Here is a 20,128-nt window from a genome sequence, read left to right on the forward strand (position 1 = left end):
TTTTTTTTCATTCAAAATTTTTAAATAAAAAAGTAAAGCTGCAGCACTAAATACTTGCTGGAAAGTGATTGGATAAAAATACCACTTCCATATTATGATATCCTGAGCCATATTATGATATTGTGGGCTATATTATGACATTCTGTATATAAAAAATTATAATTTTATATAAGATGTCATAATATATATAAAATATAATAATTTTTTAGGTCATATTATGACATCTTGCATATAGAAAATCATAATATGCCGCAGGATATCAAAATTTTTTTCCAAAGACAAGAATATTTTTATCATGTAAATTTTTTTTTAAAAAAAGTGACACTATAGGTATTAAATATATATTGGAAAGCGGCAGCTATGTAGACCAATTATATAAAGTAGTATGCTCTACATTGAATTTTCTACATCGCCGGTGGTGCACAAAGAATTTCTTTATATTTCTTGGGTATGTCATGCCCAAAATCTGGTACTTAATACCAGTATGCTATCGAGAGAAACCATCTACAATAACATAAAGCCAACATTCATAGGATGTAAACAAATAAAATATAATATAAGGATCCAAATCTAACATTTTTTTAAATAATTAAATGAATACCGATTCAAAGTAATTTAAATATCAAAACCTATAATCTTAAATTAAGAAAGTTGTTAACAATAAATTCATACTCAATTTAAGAACTAAAATTTCTCTGCTACAGAATCTCCAAGTTTGTTAGTATAAAATCTAAGTCTGAATCATCATTCATTGACCTTATTTATCTGGAAAGAAAAAAAATAAAAAGGTATGAGCTACACTGCTCGATAAGTAAAGCTTACAATTTATTACTAGATCAAACATAAGTTATTCTTCTGAATACTACATCATTTAAAAAATAATAAATATTACAAAATTAAGCATCTCATAATATAATATAAAAAGACAAGTCATGAAGCCAATTATGTATTCATAAATCATAAATATTTCATAAAATAGATTGATAAAAAAATAAATATAAATTATTCTTGCCCATGCATTCTTATTATAGTTTAAAATATTACTCATAAATATCTATGATATGATCGCTTTATACTCATGATAAGGCCCATGTTCTTAATCAATAGACTTCATATTTTGTATGTCAAATTTATATCTACTGGCAGGACCTGTTTTTATATGGATACTAGCTTCGGATATCGATCTTATGTAAGAGCCTTTAAAATATTTATAATTTTTTGAAAACATACATATAAATAGATAAAAAATATTAAGTCGCATGATAAAATTCATACTTCATAAATATGCTATTTTTGTTGAAAATTATTTATGAAACTATATTTTATAATAAAATATAATTTTTTATATCACATGTATTGATCTTTTATTTCAAGAAGAGTAAGATATCATCAATTATAAATCATATATATAAAAAATATGATAATTTAAAAATCAATAAAGATTGTAAGATCTACTTCATGTCCATCTTAGACTTTCAAACTTCACTAGGTGAATCTACTAATCTTATTTAAGACATTAAAAGCATAATTAATTTCTATTTGATGAATTTAATAAAATTAAATAATAAAAAGATGAGCCTATTGATCAAATGATCGAACCGACAGGCTACTTAGGCACAAGAGCGGTTTAACATCTCGTTACAGAGGTCAAATTAGGTCCGTAGGATGGGAAAACGGGATCCGACGTTAGGATCCATGAGTCTACTTAGAGAAAAAGAGAGAAGAGAAGGGAACATTAGAGAGAGAATGACAGGGACATGCCTTCTCTCTTTTCTTTCTTTTTCTTTTCTTGGCAACGCAGGGGAAGAAGGGGTGGTCGATGGCTGTGGTCATGGTAGTCCAGCAAAGTGGTAGCAGATGGTGGTGGTGGGCAATGGAGAGTGGCCAATGGCAGCAAGCAGCCAGCAAAGATCAGCCAAAAAAATATGGCCAAAGTGGCTTTCTTTGGCTTCCATCTTTTTCGAGTCCTAGCCTGCTCGCTAGCGGCTGGGGCTCTGGCTCCAGTTAAGGACTGATGCGGAGGAGAGGTCGAGGGCTTCAACGATGAGCGTTAGCGGTGGACATGATTGGAAAAAAAAGGAAAATAAAAGAAATGAGGCCGGTTATTCATGAAATAGGAATGGCCTTTTTTCTAGTGATTCTTTGTCGGAATCTGAGCAATGATGGTTTAAAAAAAAAAGGAGGGGAAAGGTTAGTGATGAAGAATAGAGAGGAGGTGGGGCCTCTCGTCTTGTCTTCAGTGAGTTTTTGTGGCGAGCACAGTGAACCCAATGGCGGCTTCTAAGATGAAGAAGGGGAGGAAAGAGCCGGCGGTGGTCGGTGATCATCAATGTTTCAAGGAGTGGAGGATTTAGGGACGAGAGGGGTCTTTAAATAAGAGTTGAGATTAACCTCCGGCAGCATTAATTGAGTTCGACCCCATCGAGAGTCTTCGAGGAAGAAGACTCTCATCAGGAGTGTCATCCAGACGGACCAGGCCTATTAGACGATGAGCCAGTCCGGTGGACTGGGCCATGCGGTGAGTGGCCTGCACAACACACCGCGCCCAACGCGCATTAATGTCTCTTTCTTCGGATGGGACATGGGCCTATTAGATGATGAGCCAGTCCGATGGACTGGGCCATGACAGGGTGAATGGGCATTTAATGAAAAGAATTAGATTGTACGTGATTAAAGAAGGAAATTATGTGTTTCTTAGTTCTCAATTTCAATTTCATATGTCGTTTGTTTCTTCTTTCAAAGAAGTGGGAGGGAGGAAAAGGCCTCCTCCCCCTCTAATTAACGTTATCTGCAATGAAGAAAACATCCATGGTATGATCAACTCAGGTGACTGGTCCATGAACTTCATAAACATATGTATGTGACTATGTGGTTTGATTGTTGATGTGATTCAGTAACACAGAAATTGTGAAATAGATGCCTTGAAGATAAATAGATTAGAAGAATATTTCGTAACATTGTCTTTAGCAAGAGGCACATCAGGTAGTTGACAGCTTACTCATGTATCTAACATATCTTTATAACTAATGAGTTGGAAACTCATTTATGCGACTAAATAGAGACTACAGCACTACTGAACATTACAACCCCTCATATGAACATCCATCTTAAGGATGATGACACCTATAAGCTCTACTTTAACCCGTTACATATCATCGACATGCTCAGCAGAGATTCATATGCGCGCCCTTTAGAGCTTGACTTTACTGATAGAAATCCTGAGATTGATCAAGTGGATCTTTGGATTCAGCGGATGGCAATTGATTACCAATTTGGCTCTGATCTCCGGTAAGAAGTTGAAGAGCCTTGGGAAGTGGCGGCATGCTCACCTCAAGGACTCCCTCTAGGATCTGCACCACCAGTCCCATTGTTGGCCTATGACCTTCAGAGTCTTGAATGCACCAGCAAGCAACTCTACAGACTCTGGTTAGCTCTTCAATGTCCGCAGCACCATTCAATCTATGGTCCAATAAGCTAAATATGTCGCCTTCAGTGATCTTTTTTGCAGCCCAGGAAGGATAAAAGATTTCATTCCCATCCTCAGAGTGCGCTGCGTTTCGCTTGCCTGATATCAACTCAAAGAGCATCATCCCAAAACTGTAGACATCCACTTTGGAGGTGATTGGTAGGCCTGAGATCCACTCAGGCGCGAGATAGCCAATGGTTCCCCTCATGGTTGTCAATACCCTGCTGAAGTCACGACCGATGAGCTTTGCCATGCCAAAGTCTGCAACTTTTGCGCAGAAATCCTTGTCTAGAAGTATGTTGTCTGGCTTTATGTCGCAGTGTACGATGCACTCCCTGCACTTCTCATGGAGGTAGGCTAATCCTCTCGCAATCCCAAGAATAATTTGATACCTCGTCTTCCAGTCGAGAACTGTGGAATTGATTTGAAAGAGATGGGAGTCCAAGGAACCTCCTAACATGTACTCATAAACCAGAAGCCTTTTGCTGCCCTCGGAGCAGAAGCCGCGAAGGCGAACCAGATTGACATGTTGAATAGCAGCCAATGTGCTCACTTCGGTTCGGAATTGCTTCTCACCTTGTCTCAAGCCTTCAAGCTTCTTCACAGCTACATCGGTTGAGTCAACTAATGTCCCTTTAAAAACAGAGCCAAAGCCACCACTGCCCAACATCTCAGAGAAGTTCTTGGTCGCACGCTGCAGATCGCTGTAAGTAAACACAATCACAGAACCCTCAACTTGTTTTGACATCCTAATTCGTTTCCTCCTTTGAAATGTCCAAATTAGTCCTACAAGAACGCACAAGATCCCAAGAACTCCACCGATGACGCTAAGAGTTAGATCAATTACAAATTTATGTGAGCTACTTGAACCGGGGAAGTCAGAGGCAGCGAGCCGGAGATGAAGAGTACCAGCTCCACTATCACCAACGTAGAGTTGTTGAAGGTTCCGAAGGTCCTCAGTCCAAATTAAGCATCCACTCACATAAGCATACGCGTTACAAGAGCAGTTGTTCAAGCAAGCTTGTTCGCAGTCTTCGGCACTCCCAACATTCAAGTTCTGTGGACTGGCAGGCAATCTCGTATTGGTCATCTCAAGGAATCTATCCTCTTCTCCACCAGCCGAGCTTTGATTACTGCATCGCAAACTGGTTTTCCGCACGCACCCTGAGCTCCAAACTTTGAGCTCCCATTCTTCCATTGAAGCTGGTTCGAAACCAGGGGAGCAGCTGCAAATATTATCCGTGCTTTTCTGATCGCAGATACCAAAAATGCCACATAGAGAGTAGACATCACATTGGGCCACAGGTTGAGTAAAGACTGTCTGCCACTCCTGGGAGCTGTTCAGCCAATACCATTGCTTTAATTGCCCAGATGAATCAATCACACACCGAGTGATGAAAGAACTGTCGAGGATGGTATACATGGCATACTTCCGCTGCTTGTTGTCGGTGAAGGTGAAGTTGAAGGGACTACTTGCACTGGTCGTAGGGACCGCAGTGAAGTACTGGCCATTCCAAAGCCCACTGCTCCAATAAACTTCAGAACCATTCCACAGCAATACAAACTGATTGGATCCATCGGGATCCATACTTTCAGCGAAAAGCCCGGGGGCAGGGTTCTCGGGATTCTCCCATGAAGTGATGCTCTGATACTCACCTGTGACCTTGTTAACTCCAAGCCATCCTCCTGGCATCCATGTGTCAGTTGGGTGATCAAAACTCTGCCAAATTGTAGTGTTTGACCCATTTCTTATCACAAGATTTCCGGTGTCGAGAAGAACTGCAACTGTCGAATCCGATGTTGATGGAGTTGAATTGGATGACCAAACTGGGATTGTGGAACTGTTGAGGAGGACTAGGTTGCCATCTTCTGAGATTTTGAACTCGGCAGAGGAGGTGTTGGAGATGGGTGTTGCTCTGTTCGCCACCCAGAATACAGTTTGGCCTGGAATTGTTTTGTACCAGATGCCTATGTAGTAGTTATGCGAGTTACCTGGTTTGAAGAACCCAAGCTCAAAGTTGCCTCCTTTGGACACTATGGTCTGGTTTCCAGAGATGGACTGGCCTGAAGAGATGCTATCAGTTGCTACATAGTGTTGGATGTTGAGAGAAGAGAAGAGAAAGAAGAGAAGAAATATGGAAAGAGAGGAACATGGCCTCATCTCAGTATCCATGGGGGCAGAAGCATGGAAAAGAAACCAGCCTGCTTATGTAAAGGCATTCAAATTTCAAATTATTAAATAGGACGATTAAATTTCTTTTCCTAATTGGGGCCCGTTGATTCTTTGTCTAGTATGAATTTTTTTACATATGTTTGGTAGAAATATCAGTTGCTGAATATCTTTTTTCTCCCTTTTTTTTATTTCCTTCCTCTCCTTTGAATGTTTACTCTTTGTTAAAGAATCAGTTTGTGCAATTATCATTTTACCCTCCAACCAAACCCTTCTCTCTTGATGGATTACCTAGACGTCAGAGCATTTAAGTCATTTGGAATGTCACGGTTCATGAGAAGTCCAAGTAATGTTGCAAAAGTTAGTGTAATATTGTCAAGCAAGTTGAATTATCAATATCTAGAAGCTTATGGAGAATTACTACCTCTTCAACTCCGTTTCGAAACTTCCACAGAGAACAAGTCCGCTTTGTCCTCCACTCAAGACAAAATAGCCAGCCTTCAAGTGAAGGGTACTTTTTTACCCAAAAAAAAACAAAACAGAGAAGGGTAGCCAGTCTTGTTCAAAAATCCAATGGATTGCCTTACGTTTCCAACAAGTACGAGTCAAGTGAAAAAAGCCACTTTAAATTAAACAATACTTGCATCACACACACACACACACAAAAAATCAACTGATTTAGTTGCTTTGCTGCTGAATCTAGCAATAATTAGATCTAGTCTTAATAACAAGTGTATTAAGTTTAGTCTGTATGTTAAAATTTATCCTAATTTAGAAAAATCTTTAGACTCGATATTAATTACTTTGACTACTACAGATATCTAGAAGGATCATTAGATTCGATATAGATCATTTTGATTATTTTAAGTATCTAGGAGGATCATCAAACTCAATATAAATCATTTTGACCGCTATAAATATCCAAAAAAATTATTGAATTTGATATAGATTGGCTACTATAGATATCTAAGATGATTAGTGGACTTTCAATGTAGATCATTTTATCACTATAAATATCTAGAAAAATCATTGAATTGATATGGAACATCTGGATTATTATGAGTACTGAGGAAGATCACCACACTCAATATGAATTATTTTGGCCATTATAAATATTCAAGAGGATCACCAGACATGATATAAACCACTTTATCACTACAGATAGGATTGGACAGAGTTAAGAAGTAAAATCCACCACATTATGAAGGTGAATCATACATCAAACTTTATGAGCCCATAATTTGATTATATAACATCCAATTGAGATGATCCTTTTTTTTTTTTAAATAGAATATTTTTTCGAGATCTATAACTTTAAGTCAACCACCTAAGAAGTTGAATCGGAATGAGATTTTATTATTTGGTTCTCTAAATGGACTAGTCAAACTAAAACTTTTCTTTTAGAAAAAGATTTTGATTGGACGTTACCTTCTAATCCATGAAGAATTAGATGGAGCTACAATAGGCAAAATTGATATAAAAAATTGAGATCTATCTCTGATAGAATGTTAGTATTCTTTATAATTATTTTAATTAGTCTTGTTTATTTCATAATATCTAATTTTATTTGAAATAGGAGAGGAAATCTATTCAAATTATGAAAGGAAGGATCTCCCTAGCATAATAGGTTCTATGTATCTCAATTTATGAGATATACAGAATCAATAAAAGAAAAGGATATTTAAATCCTACTTTCCTAATTTTTTGACCTTTTCTATTTTTTTTTGAGATATTCGAGTTAAACGGATTGTAAAAATTTTTTCTTTTCCTGATTGGATGATATCTTGACTGCTTATATAAATGAGTTATAGTCACCTTCTATTTGGACAAGATATCAAATTATGCACATATATTAAACATATGTGAGTGACCTAAAACTAAACTAAATTAACTAAAATTTCTCATTGTTTACAAAATATGTTTTCGAGTCCTAATACCTAATCTTTGAGTCATGTTTTGAACTAGCCTCAGCATTCATGGTGCTCGGACCAGTTCAAACAGACTCCCAACAAATCAACTTAAGATACTATTTTTTTTCATTGATCTATTCGTACGTGTTTAGATAGCATATTTTTTCTTGAGGGGGATATTTTATCCATCGGATAAAGCATACGGGATGGAAGTGAGGAGAAGTGCAGCAACGGAACAAGAATGGTGATTATGTTCCGGCCAGGCTTGCCTTCGTTAGGCTCAACAACAATGGGTGAGAAAATTTTGGAGACAACCAAGAATGTGAGATGGCTCCATGCTCCAGCATGAGTTGGTTTTACTGGATAGAAATGAAAATTTGCATAGGGTATCATCTAGATTCGATACTAGATCATGTACAGAAAGAAGATAGAGTTGGTTGATGAGTCGAGCACGGTAAAATTTTTCTTATATACATAGAGTTATAGTCACGTCTGGTTGGACAAATTATCAAGATATGGATATATAGTAATCACATGAGAGTGACGTAAAACTAAACTAAAGATAAATCAAATATTTTTTTTTTTTTTGGCTTGTAGCGGTTGTCTTTTAGCTAAGATCTTGCCGGATTCGTCCTATGAAGGCTATGTTTTGTTTAAAAAACAAGGATATTTGGGTTCACATTTAGACATGATCCTTAGACTTCTGAAATAGAGAGGCACCAAAAATTTAATTTATATGTGGCATACAAGCCGTCATCAACCATTGCCAAGTAGAAATGGAATGCCAACGACTCCATGGATGATGGATCCCCACCTGCCTCCCACTGGAAGAGCACCTACGTCCAAGTCCACATGACGCCTTCTTACCTCAGTTCGTATACCCACCGTCAACCATCAAAAAGGGCGGTTTCATTTAGTCATAGTCATATTAAGTGACGTATCAATTGCACTTCAGGTGACGGCAACTTGTGCTTGGTTGGTGCAGAAATTAAGAGGTTCCTCGCATCTGGTCAAGAAGAGATGGCGATTATGGAGACCTCCGTCACCATCGCTCCGGGCATCTACTGTAAAGGTCTATTTCATCGACCCTGATAGAAGAAATATTGTACAGGAATCGGATCCATTGGTCTGCTCAATCTATACATTTTTAAAAACTGTCTTAATCTTAGCATAAATTACAGTATGTTAATAAGTTAGTCTGCAAAAAAGAAAAAAAAAATAGTGATTAGGGAGGCAAAAAGCCATCCAAATTTTTTTGAATATAGAGAAAAAGCTATTTACGTAATTATAGAAAGGGGGGAAGGATTGGAGAATGTTACAACACAGTACTTACATCTTCCTCAAAACAAAACTCCCATCCAAAAGAGAAACTCCAATCCTACTAAATAAAATAACATAATTATAAAAAAAAAATTTATAAAGATCTTTTTCTCCTCTTACAGTGTTCGAGCAAGAAGCGTATTGGATTAATATGAGCACTATGTAACTGCTCAAACTACAAATAGAACATACTCCTTTTTTTTTCCGAAAAGGTGCTTTGGAAATACGTGCTGTTGAAATGTCACGCTCTCAGATTTGAAGCCGGAGCTGCATCTAATGTGAGAAACTAAAATAGAACAAAACTATTATTAACTTTTAATAATAAAATTACTGTTAATATATTAAAATAATATTTTCATTTTTTAAATAGAAAAAATGCTGTTTGCATTTTTTAAATAAATGATATGGATAAAAAGCAAGAAACTACTGTACCAAAAGATAACTCCAGCAGCCAAGTGAAAAGATAACTTGGTTAGCATGCAAAAGTAGGCAACAACTAGAAAGGAATCAGTCTTTTTGTAACGGCCCAGGTTTTGGGCCTGTAAACCTTGACTGTCCAATAAAAAAAAAAAAAATCTAGAAAGAGGAAGACTCCTAATCGGAGTCTTCTTCCTTTCTGTTTCGATGAAATCGGACTCGAAGAGTTCGACTAGGATAGAAAATCTTCACTATAAAGACCCACCTTCCTCCTTTAGGATCTTACAACAAAATTTCGAAGAAATTTGAGAGATTTGAGGGATTTTTCTCAAAGGAAGCACCATGAGCGGTTGATCGGAAGAGAAGGACCGTCGGAGCTGTTGTTGGCCGCCGGAATAAGATACGTTCCTTTTCCCTTCTTTTCGAATTGATCTTCCGACCATCGGTGTGCTTGAAAGCTGGCGAGATGCCAATTCGGACTCAAACAGGGACACCCCTGTTTACGTTATTCTCTCCTTCCGCCGCCGGCAGCAAGGAGGGGTGGGGCTGCCACTGGGACGGTAGCCTCGCCATCGTTGAGGTTGCCGGGGAGGGTGGCCGGAGATGGCCTACCTGGCCGGATGAGGGAGAGGCACTCGGAAAAGAGCTCGGGTCCCCTGTTTTTGATCGTGGGGAAGAGGAGAAGAAACCTCTTTTCTCTTCTCTAAATAAAAATTAAATTATATATATATATAAATATATATATAATAAATAAATAAAAATAAAAAAAATATTTAAAAAAAAGGGGGACATAGGTAAGAGTTCCAATAAACCTCAATATATATATATTTTTTTAAAAATTTATTTGATTAAATTGATTTGTTTGATAGGAGAACAGTCCAACGACCAGGGGGACAACGAGTAGGATTTTGATTTTCAGACTATAAGACTGTGAATTTGATTTATCATTGATCGAGGTAAGAATCATTATACATGATCATCATTACATGTATATACTATTTTACTGTTAGTTTTGCATCGTTGGATTTGAGATCGATGAATTTATCATATGTGAAACTCTGTTATTTATTTATGTGATTGCGAGCATGAATATGTTTTTGAGTACACTGCAAAATTTGAATTGATTAATATTATACGTCCATGAAAAAAATAAAAAAAAAAATGGTTTGGACTGACCATGTCATGTGGAATAGCCAGTCAGGAGCTTATGCCTAGGACAGCCCCTACAAGCTTATGTGTGGAAGAATTTGATCCGAGAAAGATCATGAATAATTTGATCCGAGAAAGATCATAAATAGTTCGATCCGAGGAAGATCACAGAAATCGATCCGAATAAAAGATCGTCGCATGATCCTAGTTAGTCCAAAGCCAAAAAAGAATAAAAGATTGTCAATTGAAGATGTGAAAAGATGAAACATATAACATGTAATTTAATAATGAGTGAAGATTTTACTTGATGCTATGTGATGATCTATATTATTAAATACATATTTATGATAATATTTCAGTTATTATACATATATGAGTCTTCACAAATTGTATTGATTTCAAAAATATTATTTTTATCTACTGGCTTGATGTACATGTGCAATGATTCTTACTGAGCTGGAGAAGCTCATATTTTTTTTTTTTTTTTTTTTCAGACTTACAGGATGCTTAGTTTGGATGGTTTGAACGAGAGCAAATAAGAATCGAAACCTTTAGTAGTTCAGTTAGTTTAAATTTTCTGATACCAATGAATATTTGAATAATTGTATTGAACAAAGTTTACATTTGATTTGAGGTTGTGACTCGATTGATTGATTTGGTATTTACTTAGTTATTTAAATTTTGAAATATTAAATTATTTAGATTTTACTTGATCCTTAGGATGCTGCTTTAGAATTGTATGACCGTATTACGTATCCAACTCAGATGTTTGATTTGAGACGTGATATTTTTTTTTCAAATGCACCATCATGTCGTAGCCACTGCATCATCTCACTCTAATTGGACTCATTTCTAACCGTTTTATGCCTCCAAACCATCCACAAAGAAGCGAGACAGCCCAAAGTTTTTAGCTTTGAAGTGCGTCTCTGGTGAAACAAAATATACTGTCAGTTAGACATAGCCTTATCATCATCTCTCTCCAGATAAGAAAGGATCCAGCTTCAATTCCAAGGTAGCGGTATCTCTATTATATTTCTTGAAAAATCATACTTTTTATTTTTAATTTCTCAATGACTAATTAGTAGTATTTAGAAAATTAGGAACGAAAGGGTCTGTAGCTTAATTTTTAGATTTTAAAGGACAACAGTCTATATTGCTAACCAATGATTTAGTTCAGATGGTACTAGTAGCTGGAGGTTGGAGGGTTTGATTATGATTGATGCCACCCTCAAGCAATTGATGAAAATTATGAAACTGTGGATTAGCCTCTCTCTCTCTCTCTCTCTCTCTCTCTCTCTCTCTATATATATATATATATATATATATATATATATATATATATAGATGTGGATAGATTGATACATGTCCATTAGTCGTTGGATCATCATGAACGTATTTATTTCACATTTGTACGTGCTCGCTGGATGCCATGCTTGCATTAAATACTACCAGAGGATAGAGGCAACGAAAGTTTGACTGTACCCTTCTCCCTGAATGAGCTGAGGGCGACGGAGAAATTTCGATAAAAATGAAAATTTGCATACGGTGTCATCTAATTTCGATACTAGCTCATATACAGAAAGAAGATAGAGTTGGTTGACGAGTCTAGCACGGTAAAATTTATCTTATATAGATGGGTTATAGTCATGTCTAGTTGGACAAGTTATCAAGATATGGACATATAGTAATCACATGGGAGTGACGTAAAACTAAACTAAAGATAAATCAAAGATTCTTTTTTTTTTTTTTTTTGGCTTGTAGCGGTTGTCTTTTAGCTAATATCTTGCGGGATTCGTCCCTTGAAGGCTATGTTTTGTTTAAGAAACATGGATATTTGGGTTCACATTTAGACAAGATCTTTAGACTTCTGAAATAGAGAGGCACCAAAAATTTAATTTATATGTGGAGTACAAGCCGTCATCAACCATTGCCAAGTAGAAATGGAATACCAACAACTCCATGGATGATGGATCCCCACCTGCCTCGCACTGGAAGAGCACCTACGTCCAAGTCCACATGACGCCTTCTTACCTCAGTTCTTATGCCCATCGTCAACCATCCAAAAGGGCGGTTTCATCTAGTCATATTAAGTGACGTATCAATTGCACTTCAGGGGACGGCAACTTGTGCTTGGTTGGTGCAGAAATTAAGAGGTTCCTCCCATCAGGTCAGGAAGAGATGGCGATTATGGAGACCTCCGTCACCAGCTCCCAACGCTCAGGGCATGTACTGTAAAGGTCTATTTCGTTGACCCTGATAGAAGGAATATTGTACAGGAATCGGATCCATTGGTCTTCTCAATCTACACATTTTTAAAAACTATCCTAATCTTAGCATAAATTACAGTCTGTGAATAAGTTAGTCTGCAAAAAAAAAAAAAAAAAAAAAAAAAAGGATTAGGGAGGCAAAAAGCCATCCAATTTTTTTAATATAGGGAAAAAGCTATTTACGTAATTATAGGAGGCAAAGGATTGGAGAATGTTACGACACGGTACCTATATCTTCCTCAAATAACATAATTATAGAAAAAAAATTTATTAAGATCTTTTTCTCCTCTCATCAGATTTAATCAAAGAGAATATTGGATTAATATAAGCACTATTTAACTACTTAAATTACAAATATAGCAAAAAATTTAATCTAATTTTATTGAATTATCGAAATAGGCTCTTCATGTTATATTCATCATGTGTCCCATAAAAACATATAATTTTGTGTATCTCAATTTTTTTATACTGTACTCACATTAGATTGATATTATCATCTATTTTATATTAAAAAAATATATTATTTTATTTATTTTTAAAAATATATTTTTTTGTTTACCAAAAATATTTTTTATTTTTGAAAACTGCGAAGAGAAGAAGAGCTACGTGGCATGTAAAGCAGATGTTTTTAGTTGATTGCAGCTGTTATGATATTTTTTTTTTATTGACTTATAGTCCACAATGTTTATTGTAGATTAAGTCTATTCACCGAAGAGAAAGCATTAGCCTTCTGCTGACCAATTGACAACGGACGTCAAAATGCGCTCCCTTCCAAGTGCCCTTTGCTCGTAGTCGTAGTGGGGCTGGCGTAGTGCTTTGGAAATATGTACTGTTCGATGTCACATTCTCAGATTTGAAGCCGGAGCTGCATCTGATGCAAGCAACTAAAATAGAACAAAACTATTATTAACTTCTAATAGTAAAATTAGTGTTAATATATTAAAATAATATTTTCATTTTTTAAATGGAAAAAATGGTGTTTGCGTTCTTTAAATAAAATGATACGGATAAAAAGCAAGAGACTACCGTACCAAAAGATAATTCCAGCAGCCCAGTGAAAAGATACTTGGTTATCCTTGGTTAGCATGCAAAAGTAGGCAACAACCGGAAGTACTTTACCTAAATAATTTTTTAAAAAAAATTATTTACAAAAATAATTTAATTTTTAATTTATTTATTAAAATAATATAAACTACAAAATAGCATTTTATGATGGCCAACGTTACCATCCTTTTCCACGTGGACGATGAAAAAAAATAAAAATAAAACTATCAATTCAAATAGTATTTTTTAAAACACCATTTGAAATGATGTTTTAAAAAATACTATTTTAAATAGCAAGTTCAATTATTAATTCTTCAAAAAAAATAAAAAAATAAAAACTATAATTTTAATTTTTTTAAAAATAAAAATTATAATTTTGATTTAAATAAAAATCATCATTTCAAATTAGTATCCCATTTAAAATTATCTTTTTAAAAAATATCTTAAAAAATTGATATAAAAAAAATTAAAAATATCATAAAAAAATTAAAAAAAAATAAAAATTATAATTTAAAATTTTAAAAAAATAAAAATTTTAATTTTAATTCAAATAAAAATCATCATTTCAAATCACAATCCCCTTTTCAAATTAATTTTTTCAAAAAAATACCATAAAAGAAGAAAAAAATAAGAAAAAAAGAGAAAAAAATAAAAATTATAATTTTATATTTAAAAAATAAAAATTTTAATTTTAAATCAAATAAAAATATCATTTAAAATTATTTTCTCCATTTAAAATTAATTTTTTTTAAAAAATATCCCAAAAAAATCTTTAAAAATTAAAAAAATAAAAATATCATAAAAAAATGAAAAAGAAATGAGAAAATAATAAAAATAATAATTTTAAATTTAAAAAAATAAAAATTTTAATTTTAATTCAAATAAAAAATATCATTTCAAATAACTTTCTGCATTTCAAATTAATTTTTAAAAAAAAATATATGTCAAAAAAAATATATCTTAAAAAATTAAAAAAATAAAAAATATCATAAAAAAATAAAAAAAATGAGAAAATAATAAAAAATAATAATTTTAAATTTAAAAAAATAAAATTTTTAATTTTAATTCAAATAAAAAACATCATTTCAAATTATTTTCTCCATTTCAAATTAATGTTTTCAAAAAATATTCCAAACAAAGAAAAAAATACCTAAGAAAATATCATAAAAACAGGAAAAAAATGGTAAAAATAGGAAAAAATTAAAATTATAAAAAAATTTAAATTTAATATGAATTCAAAAAAATAAAAAATGCCATAAAAAAGTGAAAAAATGGGAAAAAAAAGTAAAAATTGTAAATTAAAATTTTTAAAAAGATAAAAATTTTAACTTTAATTGAAATAAAAAATATCATTTCAAATTACCATCCCTATTTCAAAATATTTTTTAAAAAATATCTGAAAAAAATTTATTGTAAAAAATTAAGTTTTAAAATTATTTTTTAAAATTATTTTTTTACACTAATTTTTTTCAGATATTTTTTTAAAAAAAATATTTTAAAATAGGGATAGTAATTTGAAATGATATTTTTTATTTGAATTAAAGTTAAAATTTTTATTTTTTTTAAATTTCAATTTATAATTTTTATTTTTACCCTTTTTTCACTTTTTTATGGTATTTTTTATTTTTTTATTTTTTGAATTAAAATTAAAATTAAAATTTTTTATTATTTAAAATTTTAATTTTAATTTTTTTCCATTTTTATCATTTTTTTCTATTTTTATGATATTTTATTTTAAGTATTTTTTTCTTTGTTTGGAATATTTTTTAAAAAAATTAATTTGAAATGGAGAAAGTAATTTTAAATGATGTTTTTTATTTGAAATAAAATTAAAAATTTTATTTTTTTAAAATTTAAAATTATAATTTTTATTCTTTTTTCATTTTTTATGGTATTTTTTATTTTTTTTAATTTTTTAAGATATATTTTTTTGACTTATTTTTTTAACAAAATTAATTTGAAATGAGAATAATAATTTGAAATGATATTTTTTATTTGAATTAAAATTAAAATTTTTATTTTTTTAAATTTAAAATTATAATTTTTATTTTTTTGTCATTTATTTCTCATTTTTTATGGTATTTTTTAATTTTTAAGATTTTTTAGAAATATTTTTTTTAAAAAATTAATTTTAAATGGAGAAAATAATTTGAAATGATATTTTTTATTTAAATTAAAATTAAAATTTTTATTTTTTTAAATTTAAAATTAAAATTTTAATTTTTTTTTCATTTTTTCTTTTTTTATGATATTTTTTTAAAAAATTAATTTGATAAGGGGATTGTAATTTGAAATGATGATTTTTATTTGAATTAAAATTAAAATTTTTATTTTTAAAAAATTTAAAATTATAATTTTTATTTTTTTTAATTCTTTTTAATGATATTTTTTATTTTTTTACATCAATTTTTTTCAGATATTTTTTGAAAAGATAATTTTAAATGAAAATACTAATTTGAAATGATGATTTTTATTTGAATCAAAATTATAATTTTTATTTTTTTATTTTTTTGAAAATTAATAATTGAACTCATCATTTAAAATGATATTTTTTAAAACGTCATTTCAAATGACATTTTGAAAAATACGATTTAAATTGATAATTTTATTTTTATTTTTATTTGTTTTGTCATCCACATGAAAAAGAGTGGTGACGTGGCCATCATAGAATGCTATTCAAAATGATATTTTATGTGATTTTCATTATTTTGATAAATAATTTAAAAATTAAATTATTTTTATAAATAATTTTTTTTAAAAATTATTTAGATAAAATACTCCAACAATCAGGAAGGAATCAGCCTTTTTCTCCAAATGCACCACCATGTTGCAGCCACTGCATCATCTCACTCTGGTTGGACTCATTTCTTACTGTTTTATGCCTCCAAACCATCCCCGAAGAAGCGAGACAGCCCAAAGTTTTTAGCGTTGAACTTTCGTGTCTGTGGTGAAACAAAATATACTTTGTCAGTTGGACATAGCCTTATCATCATCTCCCTCCAGATGAGAGAGGGTCCAGCTTCAATTCCAAGGTGGCGGTATCTCTTTTATATTTCTTGAAAAATCATACTTTTTATTTTTAATTTGTCAATGACTAATTAGTGGTATTTAGGAAATTAGGAACCAAAGGGCCTGTAGCTTAATTTTTAGATTTTAAAGGACAACAATCTATACTGCTAACGAATGATTTAGTTCAGATGGTACTAGTAGGCGCAGGAGGTTGGAGGGTTTGATTATGATTGAAGCCACCCTCAAGCAATTGATGAAAATTATGAAACTGTGGATTAGCCTCTCTCTCTCTCTCTCTCTCTCTATATATATATATATATATATTTATTGATTGATCGATATGCATTCAAGATAGTCGTTGGATCATCATGAACATATTTATTGCACATTCGTACTTGCTCGCCGGATGCCTTGCTTGCATTAAATACTACTAAAGGATAGAGGCAACAAGGGGTTTCCCCATAACCTTCTCCTTGAATGAGCTGAGGGCGACGGAGAAAAAGAGAGAGGAAAACCAGACAGTACCTCTGTTTGTCTGCATTACCGCCCATCTTTTAGACATATCGATCTTAGCACATTTGATGATCGATAAAAAAAAGCCTAAGCTTCGCCACTATTACTTGCATGATTATTGGCGTGTGGAAGTTGCAGAATGATGGAAGCATTCAAGTTGTATCTTTCGCATGAAAAAATTATCAATTTTCTTTCGAAATGTGGTGTCATTTGATGATTGAATAGGAAAGTTCATGACGAAACACTCCAAACTACTTCACTCATCCACCTGCATAAATTCCGAAGCAATCATTGTGCCATCTAACAATGGATTTGTGCGAAGAAAGGCAGTTCCTTCTTTTACCTGAAAGATACTAATCTTATCCAACAATCCCTGCTACGCATGTTGATCAAGAGCTCTATTCATCATGCAGTGCCCTAGCCCACGCAATGTGCCTAGCTAGACATAAAGGTGAATGTTGCATGCAACATAGAAGACATAATATTCTCGTAGATATAAAAACTGCGCCCTAGTGGCTGGTATGAAGAGGAGAGATAGCAATGAACCTATGAATGGTCCTAGATATATCATCGACTGAAGGAGTCCTCTTTGGGATTTTTATCACGACTGTCGGATAGAGACTGGACCAAATTTGTCTAAGAAATAGAGGCTAAATGGGCCTTAACACAACGCAACCAGCTTTTAGCTTCGGCTCGGGGACTTGACTTCCAAGCCGGGGAAAGTCCTCCATAGCATGGCAGCCTTGTGTCTAAAATTCAAAAAAGCACTGCTACTAACCCGCCAAATGGGCCTAATGCAACCCAACGAGCTTTCACCTTTAATTCAGTGACTTCCTCATGTCCGGGCGAGTCCTCTATACAATGGCGACCTCTTGTCTAAAATTTCCAAAAAGCACTGCTACTAGCCCACCGTTGATCATTGCTCAGTGTTTTTTCTGTTTTATTATTATTTTTTTAAGGTGGTATATTCATACAATCCTGTTATGAACGGATCTCAAAAGATCAAAAAATAAAATATCACGAAAGGCAGACAGCATAAAGAACATATCAATCCACATCATATCCCCAAAGTTCTCTACGATGAAGGAGGCAACCTAGTCGTTGTAGTGTTAACCTCCCTACAAACATGCCTGATACAAATGGAGGAGGCCCCCCATCTCTGATGTGGCATAGATATCATTGCTTAGTTCATCTTAGATGTGTCAAGTGAAGATTGGCATCAATTGAGCCCTGCCTTCGTTCAGCCAATCACCAGCCTCCATATCCCCTCATGAACTGAGTAGTGATTAATAGCAGGTGATTAATAGTATTTTTCATTTTGAATACCTTCTTGTTCCTCGACCTAGAATTCTGTACCGTGCAAGCCATTTGGAATTGATGATTGTCAAATGAGAAATTATATTATACACTGTATGCACCATATGATTGTGCACTCAGCCCATCACAGCTGCTCAATTCTATAGGATGTATTGAGATGGGCATTTGATGAATGTAGCCTCCAGAAATAAGAGGCTGTGATTGATTGTGTACACGGCTACATAGTATATGCAGTATAGGTATAATTTCCACCAGCATTGAGAGCTACATGCACTGGTATAAATCATGCACCGCATAGAATTCATGCTCCTTGTTCCCCCATAGCAACCACCTATGTAGACATGCTCCATTCTGGGGCAAGGAGAAAAGGATCGCTAAAGAGCGAGAGAGAAATTTGTGAGGAGAAAAATGAAGATAGATTTGATGTCAACATATCGATCCCCAAATTGTAGACATGCTCGATGCTGGGGCAATAACACCTCATCTTGTTGCTCCCCAAATTGCTAGGACCTAAGGGTGGGTTGGGGCCATTGATGGAAGGTAATAACTCGTCTAGACACCAACGTACATCCTCTATTTTAAGGGCTCAAGGAGAGCATCCTCCGCGGACGCTACCAATAGCAAACGGTTGTCCTTCAAGAAACTTTTCGATGTGGTACAAGAGAAATCACATCGAGAGCATTCCTTTACTTCTTGCCGGCAGCACAGACCCTAGGGAGGATCACATTGATCTCACTTATCAGTTGATCAAATTCTTCAGGAGATGTTTGATCAAGAGGAGCTGGGGCATGAAATAAGAAAAAGAATAGATAATTTTTATTTTAATTATTTGATTGAAAGAAGTTTTATTTTAATTTTAATTTTGAGATAAATTAAAAATGACCCGATCTTTCTGGAATCCAATTTTATCTCTCTCTTAAAAATTTAAATTTTTATTTCAATTTTGAGTCCGTTTACAAACCAAACATTCCGGTGGATATGAATATTTCAAGTTTTATTTCAATATATTTTGATTTCGATTATAAATTAAATATTTTTTAATTAAATAATTAAAAATAATATATCACTTTCATGATCTTATTTATGAAGATTTTTTTTTCAGATAAACATCTTTCTTTTAAACTGTATGCCTATCGAGTTCTTCACATATTTTCAGATTGTGACCATGTGAAGATTGTACGACATACACAGGCACACAGACACAGACACACACGCACATGCATGCACATAAATGGGCATGTGCACATATATATATATATATATATATATATATACAAATACAAATACACATATATATAAAAATATATATATATGTATGTATATACATTTTAGTTCAGAATATAATCATCCAAATATAGAGCCAATAATGGACCAGCCTTCGGGCCTAAACCACATTCGTTGTTAGTCGGGCTGCAAGCTGGGCCTGTTCATAATATTTAGTTTAATGTCCCGCTTTTGTTGGAAGAGAGAGATTCCTGGTCGGGTGCATATGGCTCCCGCCAAACTCTCCCTCACGTTGAGTTTGAATTAGTCCCGATGACCGGCA

The 20,128-nt window shown here is 33.3% G+C and overlaps 1 protein-coding gene across 1 annotated transcript; it reads right to left on the minus strand.

Annotated features, from left to right (window-relative positions):
- Positions 1-2,905: 2,905 nt before the first annotated feature.
- LOC140855748 (G-type lectin S-receptor-like serine/threonine-protein kinase At2g19130) lies at positions 2,906-5,662 on the minus strand. The gene has a single exon (XM_073252371.1). It carries the CDS (start codon positions 5,637-5,639, stop codon positions 3,204-3,206), a length of 2,436 nt encoding a protein of 811 aa, XP_073108472.1. The 5' UTR covers positions 5,640-5,662; the 3' UTR covers positions 2,906-3,203.
- Between the last annotated feature and the right edge of the window lie 14,466 nt (positions 5,663-20,128).

Source organism: Elaeis guineensis, chromosome 2, assembly GCF_000442705.2.
Source record: "Elaeis guineensis isolate ETL-2024a chromosome 2, EG11, whole genome shotgun sequence".
Classification (NCBI taxonomy): domain Eukaryota; kingdom Viridiplantae; phylum Streptophyta; class Magnoliopsida; order Arecales; family Arecaceae; genus Elaeis; species Elaeis guineensis.